This window comes from Zosterops lateralis (genome assembly GCF_965231275.1).
Source record: "Zosterops lateralis genome assembly, chromosome: 12".
In the NCBI taxonomy this organism is placed as follows: Eukaryota; Metazoa; Chordata; class Aves; order Passeriformes; family Zosteropidae; genus Zosterops; species Zosterops lateralis.
The window spans coordinates 12,623,009-12,646,589 of NC_139772.1; the positions used below are offsets into that span (position 1 = coordinate 12,623,009).

At 40.9% G+C, this 23,581-nt stretch overlaps 1 protein-coding gene across 6 annotated transcripts in view; it reads left to right on the forward strand.

Moving 5' to 3' along the window:
• Nucleotides 1-23,581, forward strand: part of NUP93 (nucleoporin 93) — a 76,111-nt gene that overhangs the window by 40,584 nt on the left and 11,946 nt on the right. For 5 of the 6 annotated variants that reach the window (XM_083870405.1, XM_083870406.1, XM_083870407.1 and 2 more), the window contains 9 exons: nucleotides 4,536-4,598; nucleotides 6,318-6,446; nucleotides 12,931-13,005; nucleotides 15,147-15,236; nucleotides 16,599-16,738; nucleotides 18,849-18,981; nucleotides 19,965-20,122; nucleotides 21,621-21,786; nucleotides 22,554-22,647. In XM_083870405.1, coding sequence (XP_083726531.1) covers nucleotides 4,536-4,598; nucleotides 6,318-6,446; nucleotides 12,931-13,005; nucleotides 15,147-15,236; nucleotides 16,599-16,738; nucleotides 18,849-18,981; nucleotides 19,965-20,122; nucleotides 21,621-21,786; nucleotides 22,554-22,647 — 1,048 coding nt within the window. Of the gene's footprint in view, nucleotides 1-3,993; nucleotides 4,019-4,535; nucleotides 4,599-6,317; nucleotides 6,447-12,930; nucleotides 13,006-15,146; nucleotides 15,237-16,598; nucleotides 16,739-18,848; nucleotides 18,982-19,964; nucleotides 20,123-21,620; nucleotides 21,787-22,553; nucleotides 22,648-23,581 lie in introns of those variants that run through there. The other variant, XM_083870408.1, reaches the window with a different exon arrangement.

Below are 23,581 nucleotides of genomic sequence, written 5' to 3' on the forward strand. Positions count from 1 at the left end.
TCAGGTGCTTCACCTGGAGTTGCCAAAGAGTGATTTTTGTTAACTATCCCTTCTGGATTCACTGGATCTACTGGAAATCCAACGCTTGGAAATATTTTAATCAAAGAGCAATTGACTTGAAATGGTCCCAGATTGTTCATTTAATTTTCTTCTTTCTTTTTGTGCCAGTGGAAAAGTACCCATTGCTGTCAACATCCAGGGCCTCAATATACTATTTGGCAACATTCACCTTCTCTTGACAGCTTGAATGCTAAGATCAAGTATTAAAAGTATGGCCTGGCTGATGAAAGTAATTAAGAGATTTCTCTCAGCCAGGAGAGTTTAGTAACCTCATTTACTGCAGTAAATTAAAGAGACTTTCAGTCTCCTGTCAAAAAGAGACCATCGGTGCGTGCACGTGTGCCCTTTTGTACTGATAATGAACTACTGGAACGCTCTCTTGCTGGAATTCAAGCTGGAGCAAGGTGCTGGTTGCTGTCAAACCAGCCTGTGCCAGTCAATGGTTATCTGAGATAAGAGGTGATAAATGGAGCAAGCACAGGCTGCTGGGGGTCCTGTCCTGCTCTTCCACTGTGAGGCCACTTCTACAAACTGTCCTCAAGTGAGGCAGAGTGAGGGTGGATTTCATCAAAGAAGGGAGATGCTGAGTTCAGGCCGAAGTTCAAGGTGTGGGAGATCCAAGAGGGATCTGGAATGTGCTTAGGAAAGATGCTGAGAGTCAGTAGACATGTAAGTGTAAGCAGGACTAAGTGAGAAGCGGGAACCTGAAGGTGTGAGAGTGGGTGTATTTCTATGCCCGTGTCCCTGTTTTGCAAACACCATCGCATCGGATATTGTACAAATGGTGTGTGGGAAACACTCAGCAGTGAGTGGTGCAGAGAGCTGGTGATGGAGAAGAGTTATGCTGCTTCCCTTCCAAGCTAGATTGCAGGAAGGATGTGTGGGAGTCAGACAGTAACAGAGAGGAAAATCAAAAGCCACTCACTAAAGCAGGGCAGAGTGATGTGACATTAAGGCTCTGTGAGCTTTTTGCATAAACCTGCCTCAGGGAAGTAAGATTTTCATTTTCAAGCAAAATCTAGGCTACACTGGGATCCCTGCACTGGCAGAGCTTGTGCACGGAGAGCTGCAAGGTGAGGTTTTCACCTCTGAGATTATAGCAATGCTCGTGTTGGCTGTTCCTATCTTTGCCATCTGCCTCTGCAAAATAGCCTTTGTTTCCTAACAATAATCTCTGTTCTCCTCTTGCTTTTCTCTTTGGATGCTGAATATGAAGCAATGTCTCGTTACTCGTTGTACAATCAGCAGCATCTCCCCCGAGAGGGCGGCTCCTGCTTTGTGGGTCGTGCACTCCCCGTGCGTGCTGAACACTGCACCTCTGTCTCCTTGGTACAGTCTGCCAGCGTTCGTGGCAAAGTCAAACCTGCCTCTGGGACTGCGGAAAGCTTTTAGGGCAGATGTAACTGTGAGCACAACCAGCGCTGTTCACAGCTCAGCCTTCTTAAGAGATATGTGAACCCTTTAAGTTGTGACCTGGGATTTCTGAGGACAAAAATTCTCCAGTGTAAAGTGTGTCTCTGCCATCTTTCTGCCTGTCCTTGTTCCAGGGCTCTGCTTTTTCATGCAGCAGAGGTACATTTGTGTGCATTTATGTATGTCCGTGAAATCACGTCTGGTGATCAAAGTGTAGTGCACCACTAGGTGGCAATGTGATAAATCCAGGGAATCCAGCAGCCAGCCGGACACACCTCACTTTCTCAGTTCTGGCCACCAAAGCCTGGAGTGACACCCCCAGGAGCTCTTATTTGGCCTAACTACAATGTAGTAGAATCAGCTCGCACAAGCAGTAACAGGAGCTCCAGCATCAGTTACTGAAACTCCCTCTTCTGAGGTTTAACAATTAGCTTGTAATTAATTGAAACAGAAATTGTCAATGCTAGACTCATAATGTTTAGCATAAGACATAGGGCAACCTTTTTAAAATGTATTTCTCCTTAATGAGGCAATACAGATGTTATTTGGAATACGTGAGGATTTTATTTTGCTAAAGAAATAGTTTTTGAGATTGAAAAAGACAATTATCATCCTCTAATTGTCCTTCAGTGTAATGTGATCCCTTAAACGGATCTAGTAGAACTCTCTGGGAGCTGGGCGGTTTCATTAAGATACTCAGCCTGGATTTACTGACATCAAGGGAAGTTCAAGCACATCTTAAATTACTCTGTTGATTGCCATCATTGCTGTGTATATTTCTAGGCAGGTAGCTGCTAGGGCACACATCCCTGAAAGGAAAGAGGGGAAGACCAAGGGCAGGAAAGGCAGGACTTGCATCTCTTGGGGTTTTCAGGAGTCCAGTGCTCACAGAGTGAGTGGGGAGCCAGGCATCCAGGACCTCTGCAAGCTCACACCCTCCATCATCATCCAGAGAGCTGCATCTTGGAGACAGTGGGCTGGTTTTGCCTGTAAAATTAGCAGTGTTGTTAGAATACAGCTAACACATTGCTCTCTGCAGCATCAGATCTCTACCATCAGAAATGGGTCTGTCTCTTCTGCTTGTGTATTGGTGTGTGCTTTGAAGGTCTAGATTGCTTGTTTTAATTCCAGATAATTTTTCTCTATTTTAAGTTGGAGGTGGGGAAAAAAAAAAAAAAAAAGGAACCCAGAAAACTCATTGCCCTCCCAAAGTCCTTCTGCCCATGCAGGCAGGGACAAGCCTTACAAGGCACATCTCCATCCCTCTCCTGCACAGAGCCAAGGCTGGGTCTTGGCCCAGTTAGGTGACTGCGGCAGCCCTTGTCTCAGTGACAGCTGCTGTAATAGTTGGTCCTCAGACGTGTGCAAGGATCTGGATTTAGCTTCCTTTTTTTCAGGTTATAACTGTGATTTCTCTGTGGGCATTGTCTAAAAATAAAGCAGGACCTGTCGGCTGGTGAAATGAAGAATAGGCTGGGTAGCAGTGACCGCTCTCTTCCCTGTGTAATTCAAGGGCTGTTTCTGGGGAGCTGCACTGCACATCTCTTGGAGGATGGTGACTTGTTCTCTCTGGTGTACAGAAAGGGGTCACCTTCTTATTTCCAGCTGAAGGGGGTCACAGCCTGTCCCGTGTACCTCAAATGCTTGTTCTACATATTTCAGAAGGAGAGGGTGCAATGCCCTTTATTTCATATGCTGGTGCTGGGGAGCAGGAAGCAGGCAGCACACCTGTGCAACAGTGTCCTGCCAGATTGCTTCAGACTGGGGAGATTTGAATTGCTCCTCACCTCCCAGAGCTAAGTATAACTCTGTGATACTTGTGGTTGTGTGTATTACTACTGCAGGAAAGTTTCTAAGACCTACTGTAAAAATAATTTTCCAAAAGCCCAAATCTTCATGTGTCACCACAGGAATTTTTTGCATGAAGGTGGGGAGACTAAAAGGCACAAAATCATCCTGATTCCTGACAAATTCAGTTGGACACTACTGCAACTGTGTTTTCTCTTTATAAAAGCATAAAGCATGGTCCACTGGGTTCCCTCTCTCTGGGTTTGTTAGCAGCTTTTGGTTTTAGAGCTTTGGAGTGAGTGTACAGATTTTTAAGATATTAGCACTTAATGGAGTTGATAATTTATAGCTGATTACTTCAGAGAGATACAAAAGTTTCTTTTTCTTTTTTATGATCTCAATAATGGTTAAGTTGAAGTCCGGGTATACAAATCAACTTGGTTTATTTTGTTGGTGATCTAACAGTGAAAATTCAAAGTAAAGATATGCATGTTAAAATGTGATAAACATATCCTGATTGTTGTCTGTGTGTTACTGCAGTTTACCCCACAACTACTTGTTTAAAGTTAAAACTTTATTTTTTATTTCCTATTATAGGTCATAAAAGTAACCTTTGGGATAAGGAGCTAACAGCTCATCTAAATCAGTTTGTTCACACACACCTGACCTCTTTGAGGTTTACTCATATACTGAGAATTAAAAATACAGTTCTTCCTTTTCACCCACTCCAGTTGTATTCATGGAGAGAAGCTGTGTGGTAAACTTTTTCTGTATGCTTTCCAACTGTTCAGTTATTTCCATCCTTCCTCAACTGACTATTTTTAAGGCTCTTTTTCACAGTTGTATCGGTCCTCCAAGAGCTCCACTTCTGCCTGAAGCTGCCAAGTCAAAGCCTGTTTTATATTTTTTCAGGATACTCAAGTCCAACCATCTTATCTTGGCTTATCACTCCTACCAGCTTTCATCCTAGCTCCCTCAAATGGAGAGCAAGAGGAAGCAGATGCTGGGACACAGAGATAAAAGAGAATAGAAGCAGGACATTTCACTAGGATTTAATGCATATTAAAAAAGGGGATTAATGCATTTTCATTTTCACGTTGCTCTGGATGGGCATCTTACTGTACCTTCAGTGAAGTAAAGTGACCTTAAACTTCTTGGGACTGGACTGCAGAGAGAGCTCTGAGCACCTCTCAGAGCTGAAAGAGCTGAGTACTACAATATATTTCTGCAAGGCTGTTTTTTTTGGCTAAAGCGCTGTTTCTCATTTTTTGCAGGGATTCCTGAAGAATGAAAAAGATAATGCATTGCTGTCTGCCATTGAAGAGTCTAGGAGGAGGGTAAGCTGGAAGAAAGCACCATGGTTTTTGCCTAAAAATAAAAACAGGAGAAGCTTGCAGAGTCCAGTATTCTTCCCTTGAAAGGCATCAGTACTTAGTCTGTAAGAAGAAGACAGTTGGCCTTCCCCTCTTCATCTCCTGTACCTTCATCTCTGAATAAATAGTTGTTCTGAAGATTATCTGAGCAGCAACTTGTTTTCTGATAAGAAATTCATCTAATCCTGTTTCTGAATCTGTTTGTGCCTTTGGTATCTGTCATGTTCTGGGACAGTGATTTTCACAATTGAATTATGGAGCATGGAAAAACACTTCCTGTTGTTTGTCTTGAAACTCTTTCTTGGAAATGTCATTCCATACTTCCTAGTGCTCATGTTAAGATTGTTTCCCTCCATGTATACTGGGGGCATCAGGTTTAGAACTGAGCCTGTGTTTCTTTCAAATGATAAGAAATACTACATAAGCATTATTAAATTATTTCAATTACATAAAATTATGTGTAACTATTGAAACATTTAAAATACGGTTGAAATTATTATAGTGAAGGTACAGGTAAGACGTATATCCTGTGATGAACGTATAAAGTGAATTTTATAATACAACAAAGAAACACAAATCTTAAGCTCTAGTTGCATGCATGCACTGTAATTAAATATTTGCCAAACTGTCACTTTCTCTTAAAAATTCATTTCTTCTGAGGAATGTTTTGCTCATTAATTGACAATATCCTAACAGTGAACTGCAATGAAATGAAAAACTTAGCCAACCAAGACATTTAGTTATGTACATTGCGGAAGGGATCTGTGTGAACAGGAAAGAAGTAGAAGACACAATATAGCTTATTCTCTATTTAGAATTAGTGGGATTCTCTTACTTCCTCTGTTGGCACACCTGAGGCTGTTAGTCTCACCTCAACAATAACAGAGAAGGTAGTGAAGCATCTTCTCTATCCTAATGGTATTGCCAAAATAAGGGAATATTTCCCTTACTGAGGGAAAAGCTCTTTCCTCCCATATGTTCCTCAGTTGGATCTGAAGACAATGTAGCACATCAGCCATTTTAAAGGTAAAGGTTGTTTTTTCTTGGGATATGATTTTCCTGTTGGCTTTCCCGAGATATGTTCCAGATGAAAGAGACTTCCTGGTTCTTTGACACTGTTTATTTTCCCTTAATATTTTGATTTTTATTTTATCCTATTTCCTGTTTAAAAGAAAAAAACACTGGTAAAGACCTGAAAATTATTATTGGCAATAAACACACACATTTGTTAAGAATGCAGCAAGTCAGACCTTTGTAGCCTCCAGGGAGGTGAAAAGCTAGTAGTCAGTAGAGAAGTTAAGTCTCAACAAACCACACAGATCAGTGATGAACCTGGCATTGTGTGTGTGCTGCTAAGTTAATGAAGGAAGCCTACTAATTTTCGGCCTGCTCAGATTCCTGTGCTCTCGTGCCATGGAAGAGACACAGTTTCCCTCTTTTACCAGCTGGGGGTATGTGAGAGTTGTCTTAATTCCACATACACCTACTTTATGAATCCCCTTGTACCTGAGCAGGAAGCCTGTTAAAATAATATTCAGCACACCATTAGCTCTTGAGGGCTGACCTGGTTGATTTATGTAGTGGCTATTTTCTGTTTCATTTTTGGGCTTGTCTATTAATAGCAGAGTTAGGCTGGTGGTTGTTTCTATATGTTCCTTAGCTCTTGTTCTTCTTCAACAACAGACTTTTGCCATGGCTGAGGAGTATCACCGAGAATCAATGCTGGTTGAATGGGAACAGGTGAAACAAAGGATTCTTCATTCTCTGCTTGCATCAGGGGAAGATGCTCTTGATTTCACCCAGGAAAATGAGGTAACTCTGTCTTTCTAAATGCTGTGCACAGTCACACACAGCACTGTACACAGCTGGCATTCCAGCACTGCTGAAACCACCTCTGAAATATTCTGCAACTTCAACTGTGTGATAATGAGACATATAAAATCCTTATTTAATTCTAGAATGTCTCTGACTAGCAGAATGCATTGTGTAGCAGAATATCAAACCTTTGTCATTGTTTCTATTGATTGGCTGATGGGTACAGGCAATGAAGCTGCTATTGCTGAAGCTGTGTTTTGAAAAATATATGTGCTGGCTGGAAACTTAGTCACAAATACATACTAGGTCATATACCCAGGGGACAGAAAACACACTGGAGACTTCAGGAAACTTTTGGGATCTGACACCAGGGAGTTTCTCAGGTGCAATTGTGCTTACACATAGGTCTTAGAGTGTCTCTTCCCCTTTATCACTGTATGCTAGCCTGGATTTATGGCTTTTCTTAAGAAGCTGATGAAGTCTCTCAGGTTTCTTGGTAAAACCAAATGAATAAACAAACAAAAAAAAAAAGCTTTCCTTTTTATCTTGCTGTCTCATGCAGAGCAGATTAGAATTTTGTGCTGCTCAGACCTCTAGTGTTCAGGTTAATCCAGCAGCGACCAAACTCTTTGGGCAAGACTGACCCCTTGTTTAACAAAAGAGATACTGACTATCATCTTAAAACATTCCTTTATCTTCTGTTGCAATTTAAACCTTTACAGTTTATTCTCGTAAAGAAAATGTTTCAGTTAAATGAGTACAGCAAAGCAGAGTTATGTGCAGAGCGTTGGGAGCTCAGCTCATCTGAGCTGAAAGCATCAGACAGCAGCTGTGATCCCTGGAGCACAGAGTTACATCACAGCTGCTGCACTGTGCTCCATGAAAATGCTCACCTTGAGAGGAGAGGGGAATAGAGAGTGGAGGGATGCAAGTTGCTGTGCTTTCAGGCTGAAAAAGAGACACATTGTTTATAGCCACGCTCTCCACTCTTGAAAATTAATTCTTGTTCATTGGGATGACCTGCAAGTATACTAAAATAAAAAAAAGCCCTTGGTGCTTTTTTCATGGGGTATGACCTGTATAGGGATTTGAATATAATTAAAATTGTTAATGAAATGTCCCTTTCTGATTACTGTTCTTTTCAATATAGGTTAATCCCAGTTAGCATACCTCTTTTTATAGAGGCTGTCTTCCCCAGAATATATTTTACTGATACTTTACTGGGACTTCTCAAAGGTTGTCCAGCTTTCCAATATTAGAAATGCTAAATAATGCAGACTGAATTAATTTAGAACTAGGAACAGCTATCCCATTATTTTAGGATATGAATCTGAAGACTTGGCAGTTACACTGGTAGCTTCTAACATCTTTGATTTATGTGCTAGTTACTGGTATGGGGTTTTCCTTTTGGAGTGTGGATGTTAACTGCTAGCAAAAGTAATTTAATAACCCACTCTGAACAGGTAAAACCCCTATTCTGGTATTTCATTGTCAGATGGATACTACCCCCAGTCCATGGCACTTGAGAGGCCAAGCATCAAATTGATGTGAGGGAGGAGGGGGGAAAACTCAGCTCCTAATGTTTTTCATGAATGAGTTTAAAGATTGAATGTACACTATCACTCAGTAATACTCCACTCTCTGTTTCAAAGCTTTCATAGTAGCAGTATGTCATTTCAGGAGCATTTAAAATCCTTGATATATTCTAGTCTTAGCCTCAAGAAGTCAAAGGTCTGAGAGGTTTGAAGTGCATCTACTGTGTTAAAAGCCTGTTATCTAACCTCCCCACAGCAGGTTGTTCTTCTAAAGCCTTGTTCCAGTCAAATAAGTTTTTTGTGTGTATGTGACACAAACAGACACAGCCTGGAGAATATAGTAGAGGTTTAATTGATATCCTCTGGAGATGGAGAATCAGCTGAAAAGGCACAGATCCAAACACAGCAGGGGGCCGGTCTGCCTGCGAGCCAATTCTCAAGCTTTGGGCAAGCTAATTTGGGCAGAGTGAAATACCAACACATTATTCATGGAAATAAGACCAATTAACAAGCAAAGCTCATGATTCAAAGAACCTAGTGCAGGACTTGCCATTAAGGTTTTGTGTTCCTCCTTGTCCTCCAGCCTGGCCACCTTCTTGTCAGGGAAAACCAGAGCTGATTAAAAGGTGCTTCTTGTGGGGTGTCTTGTGGGAAAGGGATGAAATGCTGAGTTTTGTCTTCAAGGTATCAAACTCCTATGGTCTGAAGATGTTTGTGTCATTAAGTGCCAAGGTATTTCCTTTGTCCTTTTCCAATTTTTCCTTATTCCAGGCGTTTCTTTCTTCCACTCTTGCTATAAGCTCTTCCACTCTTGTCAAGCAGCATGCTCCTGTAGTGATACAGAGACACAGGCATCTCTTGGTTTCTGTTCTGCCCCTCTGTATCATGTCTTCATACCCTTAAATCCCAAGCACTGCAAGATGCTTTCCACTCTACCACAGTGTATTTTGATGGTGTTTCTCCAGCTTGGTCTCCTGCCTAGATATGCACTGCGTCTACTGGCCAAGCCATTTGGAGTGCTGACAAAATGTCTGCCCAGACTTCTGCTGAGGAATGTGCATATGCATATGAGGGTGATGAATAATGCATCTTCACATGCACGGGGTTTTGGTGTGCAAGTGAGGCTGAATGCTTGGCTGAGTGCAAATGAAAGAGGGCTCCTTTGAAAAGCAGCATCGTTTGGCTAAGTGAATTTAAAAGATAAAAATGTGATGGCAGTGCAGCTAAGCTGCAGCTTTGAGAAATGGATAATATGCAGAATAAATATTACAGTTATGAAGAATGTTTTGGAAAGACCCAAATTCAGGGCAGGAAAAAGCAAAGGTGGTTGAGAAAAACAGCACAAATCATACAGGCAATATTGGATTAGAGATACGGCAAGATTTGTGTGTGTGCACTTACACTTCTGCAGTCCTTTGTGTATTCCCCACTTTTCTGCTTTTTCTGTGGCTGCTCCAGTTAAACTTCAGAACCTGACCTGAAACACGATTCTTCTCATAATCTCCTAACTGCTGTTTTAAATGCATCTTTCATTATCTTTTTCTTGCCTGAAACTTGTTAAGTTCTGGCTTGCCAGCAGAGGATATCCTCCTCGCTCCCCATTTCCCCCTGGTTAGTTTGTAGGGGATGTCTCTTCTTGGGAAGGACTGCCTGAGCCATCCATTTCTGCAGTTCAGGGGGAGCAGGGGCAGTGGCCTTCCCCATGCTGACTCACTGCTTTAGTTTTCCTTTTGAACTTGCCTTTTAGCACAGGCATGATATAGTTCAGTGAGCTAGTGCTTTCTTGTAGTTTAATAATTCAAAGGTGAAGCCAGAATGCACGCATGAGGTGGGAAAAAATAGGAAATAAGCTTGCTTCTGTGGCTCTTTTTCCATAGGAAAGAAAAATATAAGAAAATTAGGACAAATTGTAGACTTCCTGATTTTTTTTTTTTCCTGAAGTGCCAAGTGAGTAGAATACAAAGAATTTAATTTCAGTGTGGCAGTTCTCAGCTGTGGCAGATAGTTAAGAAGTGTTAGCATAATGGTTAGAGTAAAACTAAAATTGGAGAAAGGAAAGGAAAACCCAACCCCAGAGCAGATTTTTCTTAGGTTCAGACGTGCACTTTTGAATTCAGATTCTTACCTGAATTGGTCTGAACCTGGCAGTCACACCCCACTCTCTGGAGTGGCAGCCACGTGGGTGCTCTTTGGTGCCGCAAAGCAGAAAAAGGAACGGATTCACAAAACAAAACCCCAATCCCTGTGTGTCTGGTACTTGGGCACGGGCTGAAAAGTGACACTAAGTCACTATGTACTAGTCTTCACTTGCTTTAGGAGATGAAACCTCATCCGTAATTAATGACAACTTCCATAATTTATCATTACTTTAAATAACTCTGCATTTTATCTGGCTCAGCACAGGGGAAGGCTGCAAAGCGCTATTTCTGCCATCACGTCTGTTTCCCAGGAAACCTGCTTTAACAGCTTCTTTGTTCTTTAGAACAAAGAATTTGTCGGGTTTTAGGTGGGTTTAAAGGAATTTGTGTCAGATGATTTGGCACTGAAAGAAAAATGCAGATGCTTCTGAATATCTGTACCCACTAAGAGGGACTGTGAAGAATATTTTTAGTGTAAGTTCAGTTGCAGAAAGGAAAAGTGAAATTGCTTTTGGGGTTTTTGTAAAGAGTTTTTATAGAGCCTAAGGTTTAAATGCACCTGACTGATTTTGTAATCAGGTTAAATATTATTTAAATAGCATTATTAGTGAGAAATTAATGCAGTAATAAACTAATGTCAGCCATTTTAAAGGATTGTCCAAGTTCATCCTTGGTACCTTTATTCATATTTCATTGTATTAAGGATAAAGACTGCTGAGTATTTTTTATTATGTAATCAACTGTTGCATGTTGTGTAAAAAGCTGTAACCACAGATATCACAAAGCTCTTATAATTTCTTGATAAGGGTCAGTACCCGTATCTTCATGTGTAAATTCCTAGCCAGTGCACAACAGTTTCTTGCCCGTTGCAATTGTGTAACTTTTTTTTGTTTTTAAATTTTAACTTGTGAACACTTTACTGATCAAAACTCCTGGACTGGGACAGTGAGTAGTCATTGTTTTTGTAAGGACACATGCTCATGAGTGTAAGAGAGGTCTTACACAGTAGGTGTTCCAGGTTAAACTGATACCAAAAGAAAATTAATTTGGGAATGACTGAAAGAATGCTCAGTGCAAAACTGATCAGTAACATGTCTGGGAGTTCATATGTTTGTATTATTGCATTTTGAAATTGGGATACAGTTCCCAAAAACAGTGAGATTCTTTTGAAGACTGCCAGTATTTCATCCTCATTTGAAACAAAAAACTGAATGATGGCACCATCTGGAGAAAAGCTATCCGTTTCTGGATCTCTTCCTGAAATCTGCACAAGCCAGGTCATGGCAGGAACATTTCTCCTGCCATGCTGCAGTCTGACAGGTGTCAGCAAAGCTGAACTCTAAAGCTGATAAAACTGGAAGTGAAAACAGTGCTTTTCCTATTGCATTTGGGCTTTATTGTTTGTACAGGCAGTGAGTTGGTCACATTTAAGTGAACTCTTCCAGGCAATACCAGAGCCCGTCCTTAAGCAATCCTTGGAGGTGATCCTGTCTGTACTGCAAAGTGCTGACATTCTGGGTAACTGGTGTAAGAAGCTGTAAAGCTATTTGACAGTATTGCTTAGGTGCACTGTAACAGCTAATGAAGATGTGCAGCCAGTTGTAACTGACTTTGATGGTAAAAAGCTTAATTTTTAAACTCTGCATATGTACCTGCCCTTTCTCGGAAAAAATTACTGATTCCAGTTTAGATTAATATCCATGGCCTTGAGTTATATGGTAACAAGCCTGAGAACCTTGCTTTGCTGAAAGCTTGTCTGTTCCTTTTTGCTTGCCCCAACTATGTCAGTTGGCTTCATAATAAATATTATGTTTCTGTACTGAGCTTGTCTTGCTTTGATCTTCAGAACAGCGTGGCTTCTGAAGCAGCTGATATTAAAGGACTGTTTACCTCAAAGGGATCTGTCTCTAAAATGATTGTACTTTATTTTTCAAACTCAAGACTTGCAATATTGATGCTGAAATGAAGAATTACATTCTTCTAGAAAACAGGAAAATAGCAGAGAGCGTTGTTGGGAGTATTCTTTCCTCCAGAGTATTGAACATCTATGTTCAGTGGTGGCTTTACTGAGAACATACCTGTGCCTTGTAGTGAATACTTAAAATCCCTTTATGCAGCATTATACTATTATGGCATTGTATTACAAGTTTTATAAGAGTAAGTTTTGTATGCCATGGTTCCATTGGCTGTCTCTTCCTGCTCTACACTCAAAATATCTCAATCTTAGCATAGTCTCTGTGGGTAAAAATACTATATTTTTCAGGTCAGGATATTGCCAGCATACTTTGTCTTGCAGCAGACCAGCAGTGGGGCACTTTCCAGCACACAATTGAATGCTGCAATTGTATGTTTATATCATGGTACTGGGACAAAACTGGACTATCAGATTTGCCAGAATGGATCTTTTTGAGGTCATCCATTGAATTCTGTGTCCTTGCTGTGATGGAGGTTCAGAGTAGATGCCTCACAACGAGACACTGACAAGAAGCAACCTTTCAAGAAACAAAAGCAAAGAATTAAAATTATAAGGTGCTACCAAGAGACACTGATGTCCTAATTCTAGAGAGCTAATGGTTGGTTTGTGGACTGAATAAGGAGGATTTCTGTCACTTTAGAAGGTTTCAGCTATATTGGGAAGATAATGGGGTATCACAGTGACACTGGATTTTTCTCTGTAAATGGTTCAAAACCCTGAACTTAGTTCTGTCAGGAACATGGTTTTGCTGTTCTTTAGGAGCAGATGTATTGGTAAAATACATTGTGGTAATTCTATACTTCATATCTTCCTATACGCTTGTCATTAAACAGCCCAGCTATGTTGGTGAGGTGGGTCCTCCAGGTCGCAGCTCTTTGGACAGTGTGGAGATGGCATATGCTCGTCAGGTGAGTGGAAGTAAAAAAAAAATTAAACATTGTGTTCTACATGGAGAGAGACAGGGAAAATTAAGACTGGAGCTTAGTGTAAAAGAAGATATGGTAGGTAAAACACGAAAATATCTGCCTAGAGATAAAATGCTGTTGACAAACACATAAATCTTGATGTTTTTAGAAGCATACTCACCTGTTTGCTATAGGATATTTTTTGTCAAAACGAGATCCTGAGCGTCATTTATGAGTGTAGAAAGCATTTGTGCTTATAAAGTAAACTGAAATTAAGTTTTCAAAAGCATTTTTTTTAGGATTTGTGTCAGTGCATACTTGTTTACAAATGAAGGCTTTATATTCCCTTTGTTTTCATGTGTGGAAGATCATTTTTCTCATGTATATGTGTAGGAAAAAATATGCTGAAGTGTTAATCCTGATGTTTGTTGAATTATATCCTATTTTAATGACATTGCTTTTGAGAAGCTTTAGTACATCAGCTATGAATTAATATGCCTGGTAGCATTAGACTCCCTCTGGAAATTTTCAGGGAAAATTGTTAAACCTTTACATAACCAATTTGTTACTGTTGTTATTTGAGATTATCTGTTTACTAGCACTGTTGAGAACAAAATGAAAGAAAAGGACTTGATTTTTCAAAATGGAATATGTGAAACGACGTAGACAAAGTGTTGCCTAATTTGCACACAATTACTGTTATTGTGTGCTTTGGCTCAGTCTGTGCTGAGGCAGAGAGCAGCTTGTGCATCTGTTTTCCTGCATCTGCATTCAGTTATGGTAACTGAGGAGAAACTTAGTAGCAAAAGATTCATGGTTGTGCTGATAAAGCATACATTTTATTTAGTTGCTGTTAATAGTTCATTAATTTAGTTCATATCTACTGTAATATACCTACAGTAAAGGTCTTCTTTAAAGCATATTTGTCTGTGCTTTGAAGCCATCAGTGTTATTTCATGCTGGTTTTTGGCTATGGGAAGCCCAGTCTCTCTAACATTCCAGGCTCTGGGGTAGCTGTGGAGTCACTGTGGCTGGTGGGCCCTTGTCAGGGTCACGGGCTGTGCACAGACTGCTGCAATGTGCCCTGGAATTGTGGTGTTTGTGGCCAGGCTTCTGCCACCAAAACACTTGATGCAGTCACTGCATGCTCCCAACAAGGGCTCCAGAGAAGCTGGCCTGGCTGGGCTGTGCTTGTGTCAGCCTGCTGCAGCTCAAGAATAACCCAGTGTCAGCAGTCTGTGTGGGGCTCCTGTGGCTTCAGTGGGGAGTTGGGAGAGCTGGAGGTCAGGCAGGAGAGCTGGAGATCCATGCTCCTTCCATTTATCAGCAGCCATGAAATGTGTTTTAATTACACTGAAGTGATGAATTTTTCTTCATGGATAGTTCAAACTGTCTCACAGGAACATGGTGACATCCACAGACACGATTTCACTGAGGCTGCATTCTGTTTGCAGTCCTGAGCTCTACATATGTCTGCACCCCAGGCATGTTGTAGTACTGCTGCATGTCAAATGGAGTTAAGTACAATGGCATTGCCTTTCTAGTATTGAGAATTATTATTTTTGGACATAGTGGAAGGTCTTTGAACTGAGAGTAGAATAAACAATAGTAGATGAAGCTCAGTTAAGATCAAGAATTAAAATGGGGAGGTGTGTGTATACGTTTAAGGGCAGGCTCTGAAGGGTCAGATTTCAGTTCATTTCTGGTCTCAGATTTCCCTGAGTGCTGCCACAAACCAGCAAAATCCTGTTTATTTCACTTCAGCAGGTAGGAGGCTGCCATGCAGGGGAATATTACAGCCATCCACTTGTCAGGTCACTTCTGAATCTTTGTCCTCCAACAATTAGCTGCAATTAGTCCAAGAGGACATTCAGCGCAGTGCTCTGCCATGCAGAACCCCTGAACAGCTGGGCTGCTGCCAGCCTGGGGGCAGACCTGGGGCTTTGAGGTGGTTTGCAAGCCTGGGTGGTGTCTGATGCCCATTCCTCTGCCATTCGGTTGGAAGTGGCTGATGTGGGAGAGAAGCAGAAGGATTTGCTGGGAGCACTGTTTTTGAAGCCTGATGTAGATTTTGCTGCTGTGGCTGGCAATGGAACCGAGCATAATGTATATTGTTAAACATGCTTACTTTAATTATGTTTTAGATTTATATTTATAATGAGAAGATAGTGAATGGACATCTGCAGCCTAACCTGGTGGATCTTTGTGCTGCTACTGCAGGCGTGGATGATAAGGTACTGCCAATAAGTTAACATAAGGAAATGTATTTAAGCTGTTTTCAGGCTGTGATTAACAGCCTGCTGACATCAGGGGAAAAAAATACTGATATTGCCAAAAAAAATTGCATGGCTCCACAGAAAACACAGAGGCAATACCAGAATTTTCTTCAGTACAGCAAGGGCCACCTGCAATGAAGTTGGTCATGGTGAAAATTTCTTAACAGAGCAAGGAAGAAACAAACCTGGTGTCCCACCATAAGTGATAAGCTGTTGAGGGGAAAATTGCTTTTAATTTTAAATAGATTCTGTTGTGTTTGGTTTACAAAATGTGGTGTCTTCATGTCATTTGAAGGTATTTAGTTGGGGGTAAAGGTCTGGGTCTTCAGTCAGACTCTGCTAGACCTGAAATAGGCTCTCATAGCAAAGCATAAAACCCCTAGAATTGACTTTAAATCAACAATTTGCCTACTTTATTTTTTTTTTCTATTCCTTTAATTGTGTTGCCTTGATCCACCCCGAAAAAAAATACAAATGCACAAACCTTGGAGAAATGCCTGGAGGAAAGTACTGCAGCAGGGTTGAGCTATGAAAAAACTGTGCAAATGAGAAGAGCAAAAAGCTGCTCAGAAGCTGAAGGGCAAACCCTTCAATTGGATCTGAATTACAGATGTGCATCTTCACTCAGAATAGCTCTGTTTGCTTTGCAAGGGACAGCACGGGGAGTTTCAGTGTTCTTGGATGGCTTTGAAGCACTGAGATCAAAGAGCTGCCCTTGCCCAAGTGAACAGTTCTGTTAGTTCTCAGTATTTTGCCATTTCAGCAGGGACACCCTAGTCCTGTAAACACTGATACGATCTTGTCCTTGTGAATAAGCAGATCTGGATGGTTTTCAACCTTTATTTATAACTGAGCCTTTGTCCAAGTGATCAGTGTCCTTTTGATGCTTCTTATCACAGCTGATTGCACAGCTTTCCAACAGCAGCCAGAGCCATTGCTTACATGGAAAGCTGATGCTGCTGTGGTATATATTGAGTGGGAAGTGTGAACTAGAAATGAGCAAGAGGCTGAGTACCAAGTACCCAGCCTAGTTTTGGAAATAGTTGTCAATTTTTGGGGACAATTGCAGATACAACATTTATAGCCATCTTCCTTGCACAAGAACTATGCAAAAAAAAGCCTGTGAAATTTGAATTCTGTGGGATAGAAGCAGCTTACCTTCATGACTCTGTCCAGTATCTCCATTACAAATTTAAACCGACATGAATTACTCCTGTGTTCTTATGCTTTTCTTAAGCATCAAAATACAATGTAGCTCAAAACAATGTTGCTTGTTCATCTCTGTACTAATCGCTGAGGCATGGAACAACTTTTTTATAGAACATCTCTGAGATGTGGGCCATGGTGAAACAAATGACCGACGTCACCCTGGTTCCTGCCAGCGATGCCCTGAAGGTCCGGACCAACATGGAGGTGCGAATGGAGTTCGTGAGGCACGCCCTGCACTACCTGGAGGAAAGGTCAGATGGGACCTCTCACTACAGATTGCTACAGTTCCCTAAGAATAAGCCAGAATGACTTTGTAGAGCACTCAGAGTCAGCTACCTCGTGCTGCCGCAGACATGTCTCTTGCCTGTCTTTTTTATTGTACAGGGCTTACAGCAGTCACTATAATAATAAAAAACTGTTCTAGTTTAACAGTTGTTCTAGTTTAAAAGCCTTTGAATCTGTGGGGAGGTGGTTTAAAAGATGCAAAGACTTTAATTCTTTCTTCTATGTTGCTTATAAATATTCTATATATGTATGGTGATATGTGAAGGTTTTTCATTTGAGGAGAGTGATCTAGTTCTCTTTTGCAAAAGAATATCCTTTTTTCTATATTCTCCCTTTCTGGTTGCTGGCTGCTGTCAGCAGCTTGTGAGGACAGCATGGGGACAAACCTGGTGCAATGAGTCAAGCTCATTGATCATGCTATTTCTACACTGAAAAGTTTTTGGAAAATGTGAAGAAGCTAAAGTTGAGACATGTAGCAGTGATTTTCAGACTGTAGAAAGTGGTTTGCTGTGTGTATTAACAAGTACCCTGGGGGCCTAAGCTCCTTGACCAATAGAGTTCTCAGAGAACTGCAGGCTGTGTAGCTGCCCAAAGCCAAATGCCCATTCACTACACACATGGATGGATATTGCAGTGTCTCTTTTCTAGTAGCTGCAATGTGATGCCAGCAGGCTCTTTCAGCCCATGCAAGCAGTAACTGCAGGCTGGTCTGTGGGCATTTGTTAGGAACATAGATTGCATCAGAGCATGGAAAGCACTGTGCTCTGACACAGCACTGTGGGAAGAGATGCTCTCACGTCCTGGCACAGCCTCTTCCTGGCCCTGACAGCTGGTTGTCACAGCCCATCAGCATTCGGTGTCACCCGGGGATGGTGGTGGCTGCTGCCTGTGCCCAGAGGAGCTGACACATCGGAAGGGAAGGATCTTCTGTTCCCACTTCCTCAGTCTCAGCAGAGTGCGATGAGCCAGTGACTCTTAACCTAGTTTGCCACATATCCAACTTGCTGAATTTTTACAGTGCCATTAACTGCTAACTGAAGTTAGGAGTTAGTTATGTGTAGTACTTCCCCAGTGCTCCCAACTGTGGAGATTAGGCCTCTCAGGCTTGGTTTTTGTTGTTGTTTTTTTTTAATTAAAACCTTGCCCAAACACTCTGCTTTGCTTCATACCTTTTCCTCCCTGGTGGTACTTGGCTAATACTAGTGTTTCCATGCCTCACCAGCCCCTCACTCCTATATGGAAGAGATGTAATGTCACTGACAGCTGTTCATAGATTAGTTCCTTTGAAACAACTGTGAACTTAAGCCCTGAGGAGTATGCACTTGCCTCAGCCATAATTCTAGTTATCAAGATACTCTGATACCTGCTTATATAGTCTTTCAGATTTCTGATGGTGCACAAGTCCAACGTGCTGCAGAGAAAGAAAAATAACTTAATGTCATATATTGATGCTGCTTACTTAGGTCTTCCTTCAATGTACAAATTTTTGAGACTCCTGCTTCTAAACATGAGTATTTGTCAAATTGATCTGCCTTGATTAAATGCTTTGATGGATTATTTAAAATGTTTTCTTAAAGCTGCCTTGTTGTATATTATCAGTTATATTTCTCTAAATTCCCTTTTTCTCTGGTATTTCCTTCTGGTAAGTACATAGCCCTAAGGCTGATATTTTTCCATAGGTCAGGAAGGAGAGACAAACACATCTGTGGTATTTAACCGTTCTTTCATGATAGGATTGAGAGTTAAAGTATTTGGGTGGAAATGCTTTTTGCCATTTATGTTAGTGAGCTTAACTTTATACAACAAGAATCTTATAACAGGAACTTCATAATTGAGAGTTAAACCTGGAGCAGTCTACCACAGACTCCAAACATGATGTCTTCTGAGACTGCTAAATACAAGGATCTTCCTAAACTGACTGAAATTTGTGCCTCATTTTGTTACAATGATAGTGTTTGAACATCAAGTTAATTTCCATTAAATTGTTAATTCTGTCAGATCTGAAATGCAGTGGATGTTTTTGTGGCAGTTGTGTCTCAGTCTGTTAATGTTTGTTTTGCTTGTGTTGTTTTTCAGTTACAAAAATTACACTTTTGTGACAGTCTTTGGAAACTTGCACCAGGCTCAGCTGGGTGGAGTCCCAGGCACCTACCAACTGGTCCGCAGCTTCCTGAACATCAAACTTCCAGCGTCTGTCCCTGGTCTGCAGGTATGGCAGCACTGTCAGCCAGGGAGCCAAAATAACAACACAAATCTGTGCACCCTGAAGAGAGGGGGAACCAGTGCAGCCTCTGGGGACTTTTCTATTGTTTAAGCTGCTTTTAGGGCAGCAGGCTCTTACTCCTTCTTTAGAATTTTTCACTAGGAAAATGAGAGATGACAGACAAAATCACTCTTGAGTTCAGACCTAGTCCCAAAGCATGGTGGGTGCTCAGTAGCTTGAGTTCTAATTCTAGAAATTATGGTGTCTTCTGGTTGTCATCTTAGAAATCAACAAGCAAGGATTAAAATGCACTATGAGAGTTCAAAAAAGCAGTAACCTAATCTCCCTGTTTTGCTTTTTCTTTTTTTACATTTATTCTAAGATTATGAAACCATCACCAAATATGTAATGAATTCATCTGAATTGTGGCCTGGGTCTTTTATTTAGGAATCTGAATAAAACTCTTCTGACTTGCATGTAGTAAAAAGTGCATAGCTGTGCATCTACAAAATTATCAAGTAGGCAGTCTGGGTTGAGAAGTTAAATATAAAAGTTAAATGAAGAAATAGTAAATTATAACACTGGAGAACACACAGCTAAGACTAGCTGGCTCTTACCTGCTGAGATCAGTGATTACTTTGATATCTTTCTGTTTCACTGAAAATGTTTTTAATACCTTGGTGGCTTAATCCAGCTCAATCTCCTGTGTGGGGAGGATATAATATGCTAATTCTGGGATTCTCAGAACCTCCCTCAGAATTGAAATCTAGGCAAGCAGAAGAGAATCACACCTTTCACTGCTGAGATGTACAGAGCTTTGCCAGGACTTAACCCTCACGACCTCTGGCTTCTGTAACAAACAGAATTTTTTACCAATATGACTGTGGGTATAAGGGCAGAAACAATGAAAGAGGCAAAGGATAAAGAAAAATCATTCAAGTACGTTGCTTTTAAGAAAAAAAATTAAGTATGTCCTACTTTCTTTTCAGGATGGTGAGGTGGAGGGCCATCCTGTGTGGGCACTGATTTACTACTGCATGCGCTGTGGAGATCTGACTGCAGCCATGCACGTGGTGAAACGGGCACAGCACCAGCTGGGGGAGTTCAAAACCTGGTTCCAGGAGTACATGCACAGTAAAGACAGAAGGTAATTGGGAACTAAGAAGGATCTTTGTGAGGGGTGGGAATTGCTGCAGAGTAGTGAAATTGTCGGTGGCTGGGTAGAAACACAAAAAGCTCAGGTCTCTTCTGGTGGTGATGGCTGCCTGATGTTTATATTACCTGCTTAAATTACATGTAGAAGTTTGCATATTTTAATTTGTGGGTTTGAAGTCGAGAAATCTCAACAGAGAAAGACTTGTTTGAAAATACTCAAAAATTTACATTTCAAAAATAATACAGTATGGTGTAGCTTTATGTTTTTCCAAAAGCATTGAGCCCAGTGTAACAGTGGGATATGGCATACAATAGATCAGATTTAAGCTGCTGTCATGGATCCTGTATCTTTTTATTTCCCCTGTTGCTTATTTTAGCTGAATTTCCTTTGGGGAACACTTTTTACTACACCTGTTTTCATAAGAATGCTACACAGGGAAAGCAAGCAGGGTTTGTTAGAGGCCTCACTCTCACATCTTTCTTGTGTTTATTATCTTCCAGTTTTTGCTGTCCAGCACTGGACAGAGGCCATTGGCCAAACTGCTGCTGATGTGGTTGCAAAATGGTTGAGTTAGTGCACCCTACAGTGTGCTCTGAACTCCACAGTGGTTTTATTTTCCATCTTTCCACTTGCAGTGAATAAACAAACACAAACAAACACAAAAAACCAAAAATTAACTAACCAAGCTAACAAAATAAACTGAAAGGATAAAAATCCAAGTGCCATTTACTGAGTATGGTATGCCATGATATTCTTCTATAAATCAACCTGTTTTGTAGAGAGTATCTAGGAGTGCTCATTATATCAAGGTTGTTGCAGAAACCTTGTTGAAGGTACTGTCACTGTTTTCATTACAAACACTTTTATGATCTGCGAGATAATAGATTTATTTTGTTTCTGTTACAGCTATGAAGAAGTGTTCTGCCTACAGATTTGACAAACAATGCCTTAGTCTAGGAGAACACTTTATTGATTAAATTCTGTAAAATTCTCAACAAGAGGTTGCAAAAAATAAAAAAAAAAAGAAGAGTGACAAAGAACATTATGGTAGTGTTTAACAATGATGAAAATGTCTCTCCTAAAAGACCCCATGGTACAGTGACCTACTCGCTTGCTAGTTACTAACAAAAGGCTTTCAAAGATGTTGTGAGCTGTCTTTTTCTGAAATTATGTAATAGCAAAGTCAGACAACAATAGCTCATCTGCCACGGTATTAATGTACCTCTAAAGAGACTGTCAGGTGTGGTTTCTTTCCCTGAAGTGAGCATTTGAAGATGATTTTTCATAACTTTAATTATGTGTTTAAATTCATGTGTGCAAATTTTTATCTACTGTTTTGGACAGGAAGTGCAAGAAATATTGGCCAGTGCTTACTGTCATTGTACCTTTGCTGTGGATATGCACCTATTTACAGTGACTTGTATCCAGGTTTCCTCATACGGGGAAAATGGGTTTCATGTCTTTTCCTTCAATCTTTTCTTTTCCTTAGACTGTCTCCTGCCACAGAAAATAAACTGCGTCTTCATTACAGACGAGCTCTGAGAAATAACACTGACCCCTACAAAAGGGCTGTTTATTGTATTATTGGCCGTTGTGACATTACAGACAACCAGAGTGAAGTTGCTGATAAAACAGAAGATTATCTTTGGCTAAAAGTAAGTCTGGTGTTAGGGTTGTGATGTGTTTTTCTTTTTGTAAGAACAGGTCTAAATGGTACCACATTTTTCCACTGCTCAGCTACCCTTCCTACTTCTAGATCTGGTGTTTTGCATCAATGTAGTGCTTGTGACCTGACCTTGAAGATACTGCAAGGCTGGGAACCTGAATCCCAGGGCTGTTCTGTTACCCTGTGTGCTATCAGGGTGTTTGTTTGGGTACAATTGTCATTGCAAGTGTCATGTTCTTCATTTGACACTGATCTTTGTCAGCTGTTTCTACAAGTAGTATTAGCTTGCTACAGTGAGGATTTTTTGCATTCTCCGTCCTGGGTAGATGTCTGAAATGTCAGTGTGAATTGACCAAAGACAATACTGTCAGTCTCTCTGAAGTCCTTACAGTTTTGGTGAGGGCATGATAGATACTGGTTGGTACCTGCTTCTCCCCTTTATCAGAAAAAGAGCGGTACAATGATGTCTTTGTTAATATCGTATTTGTGGCAGAAAATGCTGCTTGAGAGTGTTCAGAGTCTTAGCATCAGAGTTTGCTGGCATGGATGGAGATGGAACTTTGGGGTTATATCTGCATGGATTTCAGCTGTTGCTGCAGTAGAGATCTTCCCAACAGTGGATGGAGCTGATGTTGTGACTAGATGCAGTTTCTGGTCAGTTGGTGAAATCCTAAGAGGGGTTTAGATGGAACGAATATCTTCTAAGTGCATGGCTTGTGCAAGGGGCAATATCTCTTTTTTGGATGTGTTTTTCAGCTGAACCAAGTGTGTTTTGATGATGGCGGCGCGAGCTCCCCACAGGACCGGTTAACGTTATCGCAGTTCCAGAAGCAGCTGCTGGAAGACTACGGTGAGAAACCACAGAGTGATGTCTTGCTTGGGGCTCTGCTTTTCTGCTGAGGACACTTTCCAGTTGTTATTACACAAACCTCAGACTGCACAAAAACCCTGCAGCTCTCCACTAATGATAGGCATCTTCAGGGTGTCCATGGACAGCCTGCTTCCCTGGAGTCATGGCAGACTTCAGTAAGACATGATGAATGAGTCCCATGTTTTCCCAGCAATCCAGAGAGTGAATACTCATCTGTGAACAACACTGCTGCTATTTCTCCTTTTTTCATTAATTGTGGGTTGCTTTCTCTCACCATAAATATGCAAAAGTCCTTTAGCAGAACTTCCAGTTTTGGGAATACGGAACAGAAAAGCAGTTATTACCTATTGTAGGCATGTATTTCCAAGATTTTCCTCTGTGTGCATCTGATGTTCGTTTTTTCCTTTACATTAGTATTTCAAGCAAATTTCTGGGGACCCAAGTCACAGTTCCTTCCACTTCAGAAGGTTTTAAGAACATCCATAGAATACATTTTCCCGTAATCGTCTTTCAGTCAATCAAAATTAAGTCACTTGGAACTGTCCAAAACATACCAAATTTGATTCTCCACAGCCTTCTAGTTTGTAGTATCACTCATGCTCAGATAAAAATGTGTGGAAAAGAAATATAATAAGCTACTGTTGGTGTCACTGAGTAGGAAAATCCAGGTTTTTAACATTTGTACCACTTGGTGTAGGTATGAAGACAAAAAATTGTGGTCTTTAGAGAATCTATCAGAGGTGATGGTTTATTGTCTGAAAAGAACAAAGGAAGTTTTCTGAGTAATGGTTTATTCTGTTTCACTTTTTGAATATGCCTTTATGCTGTGCTCCTTTGTGATAAATCTGCAGTGACACAGTTGTAGGTGAGCCACTGATGTGTGGTTAGGAATTCAGTTTTGTGTACTGTGTTT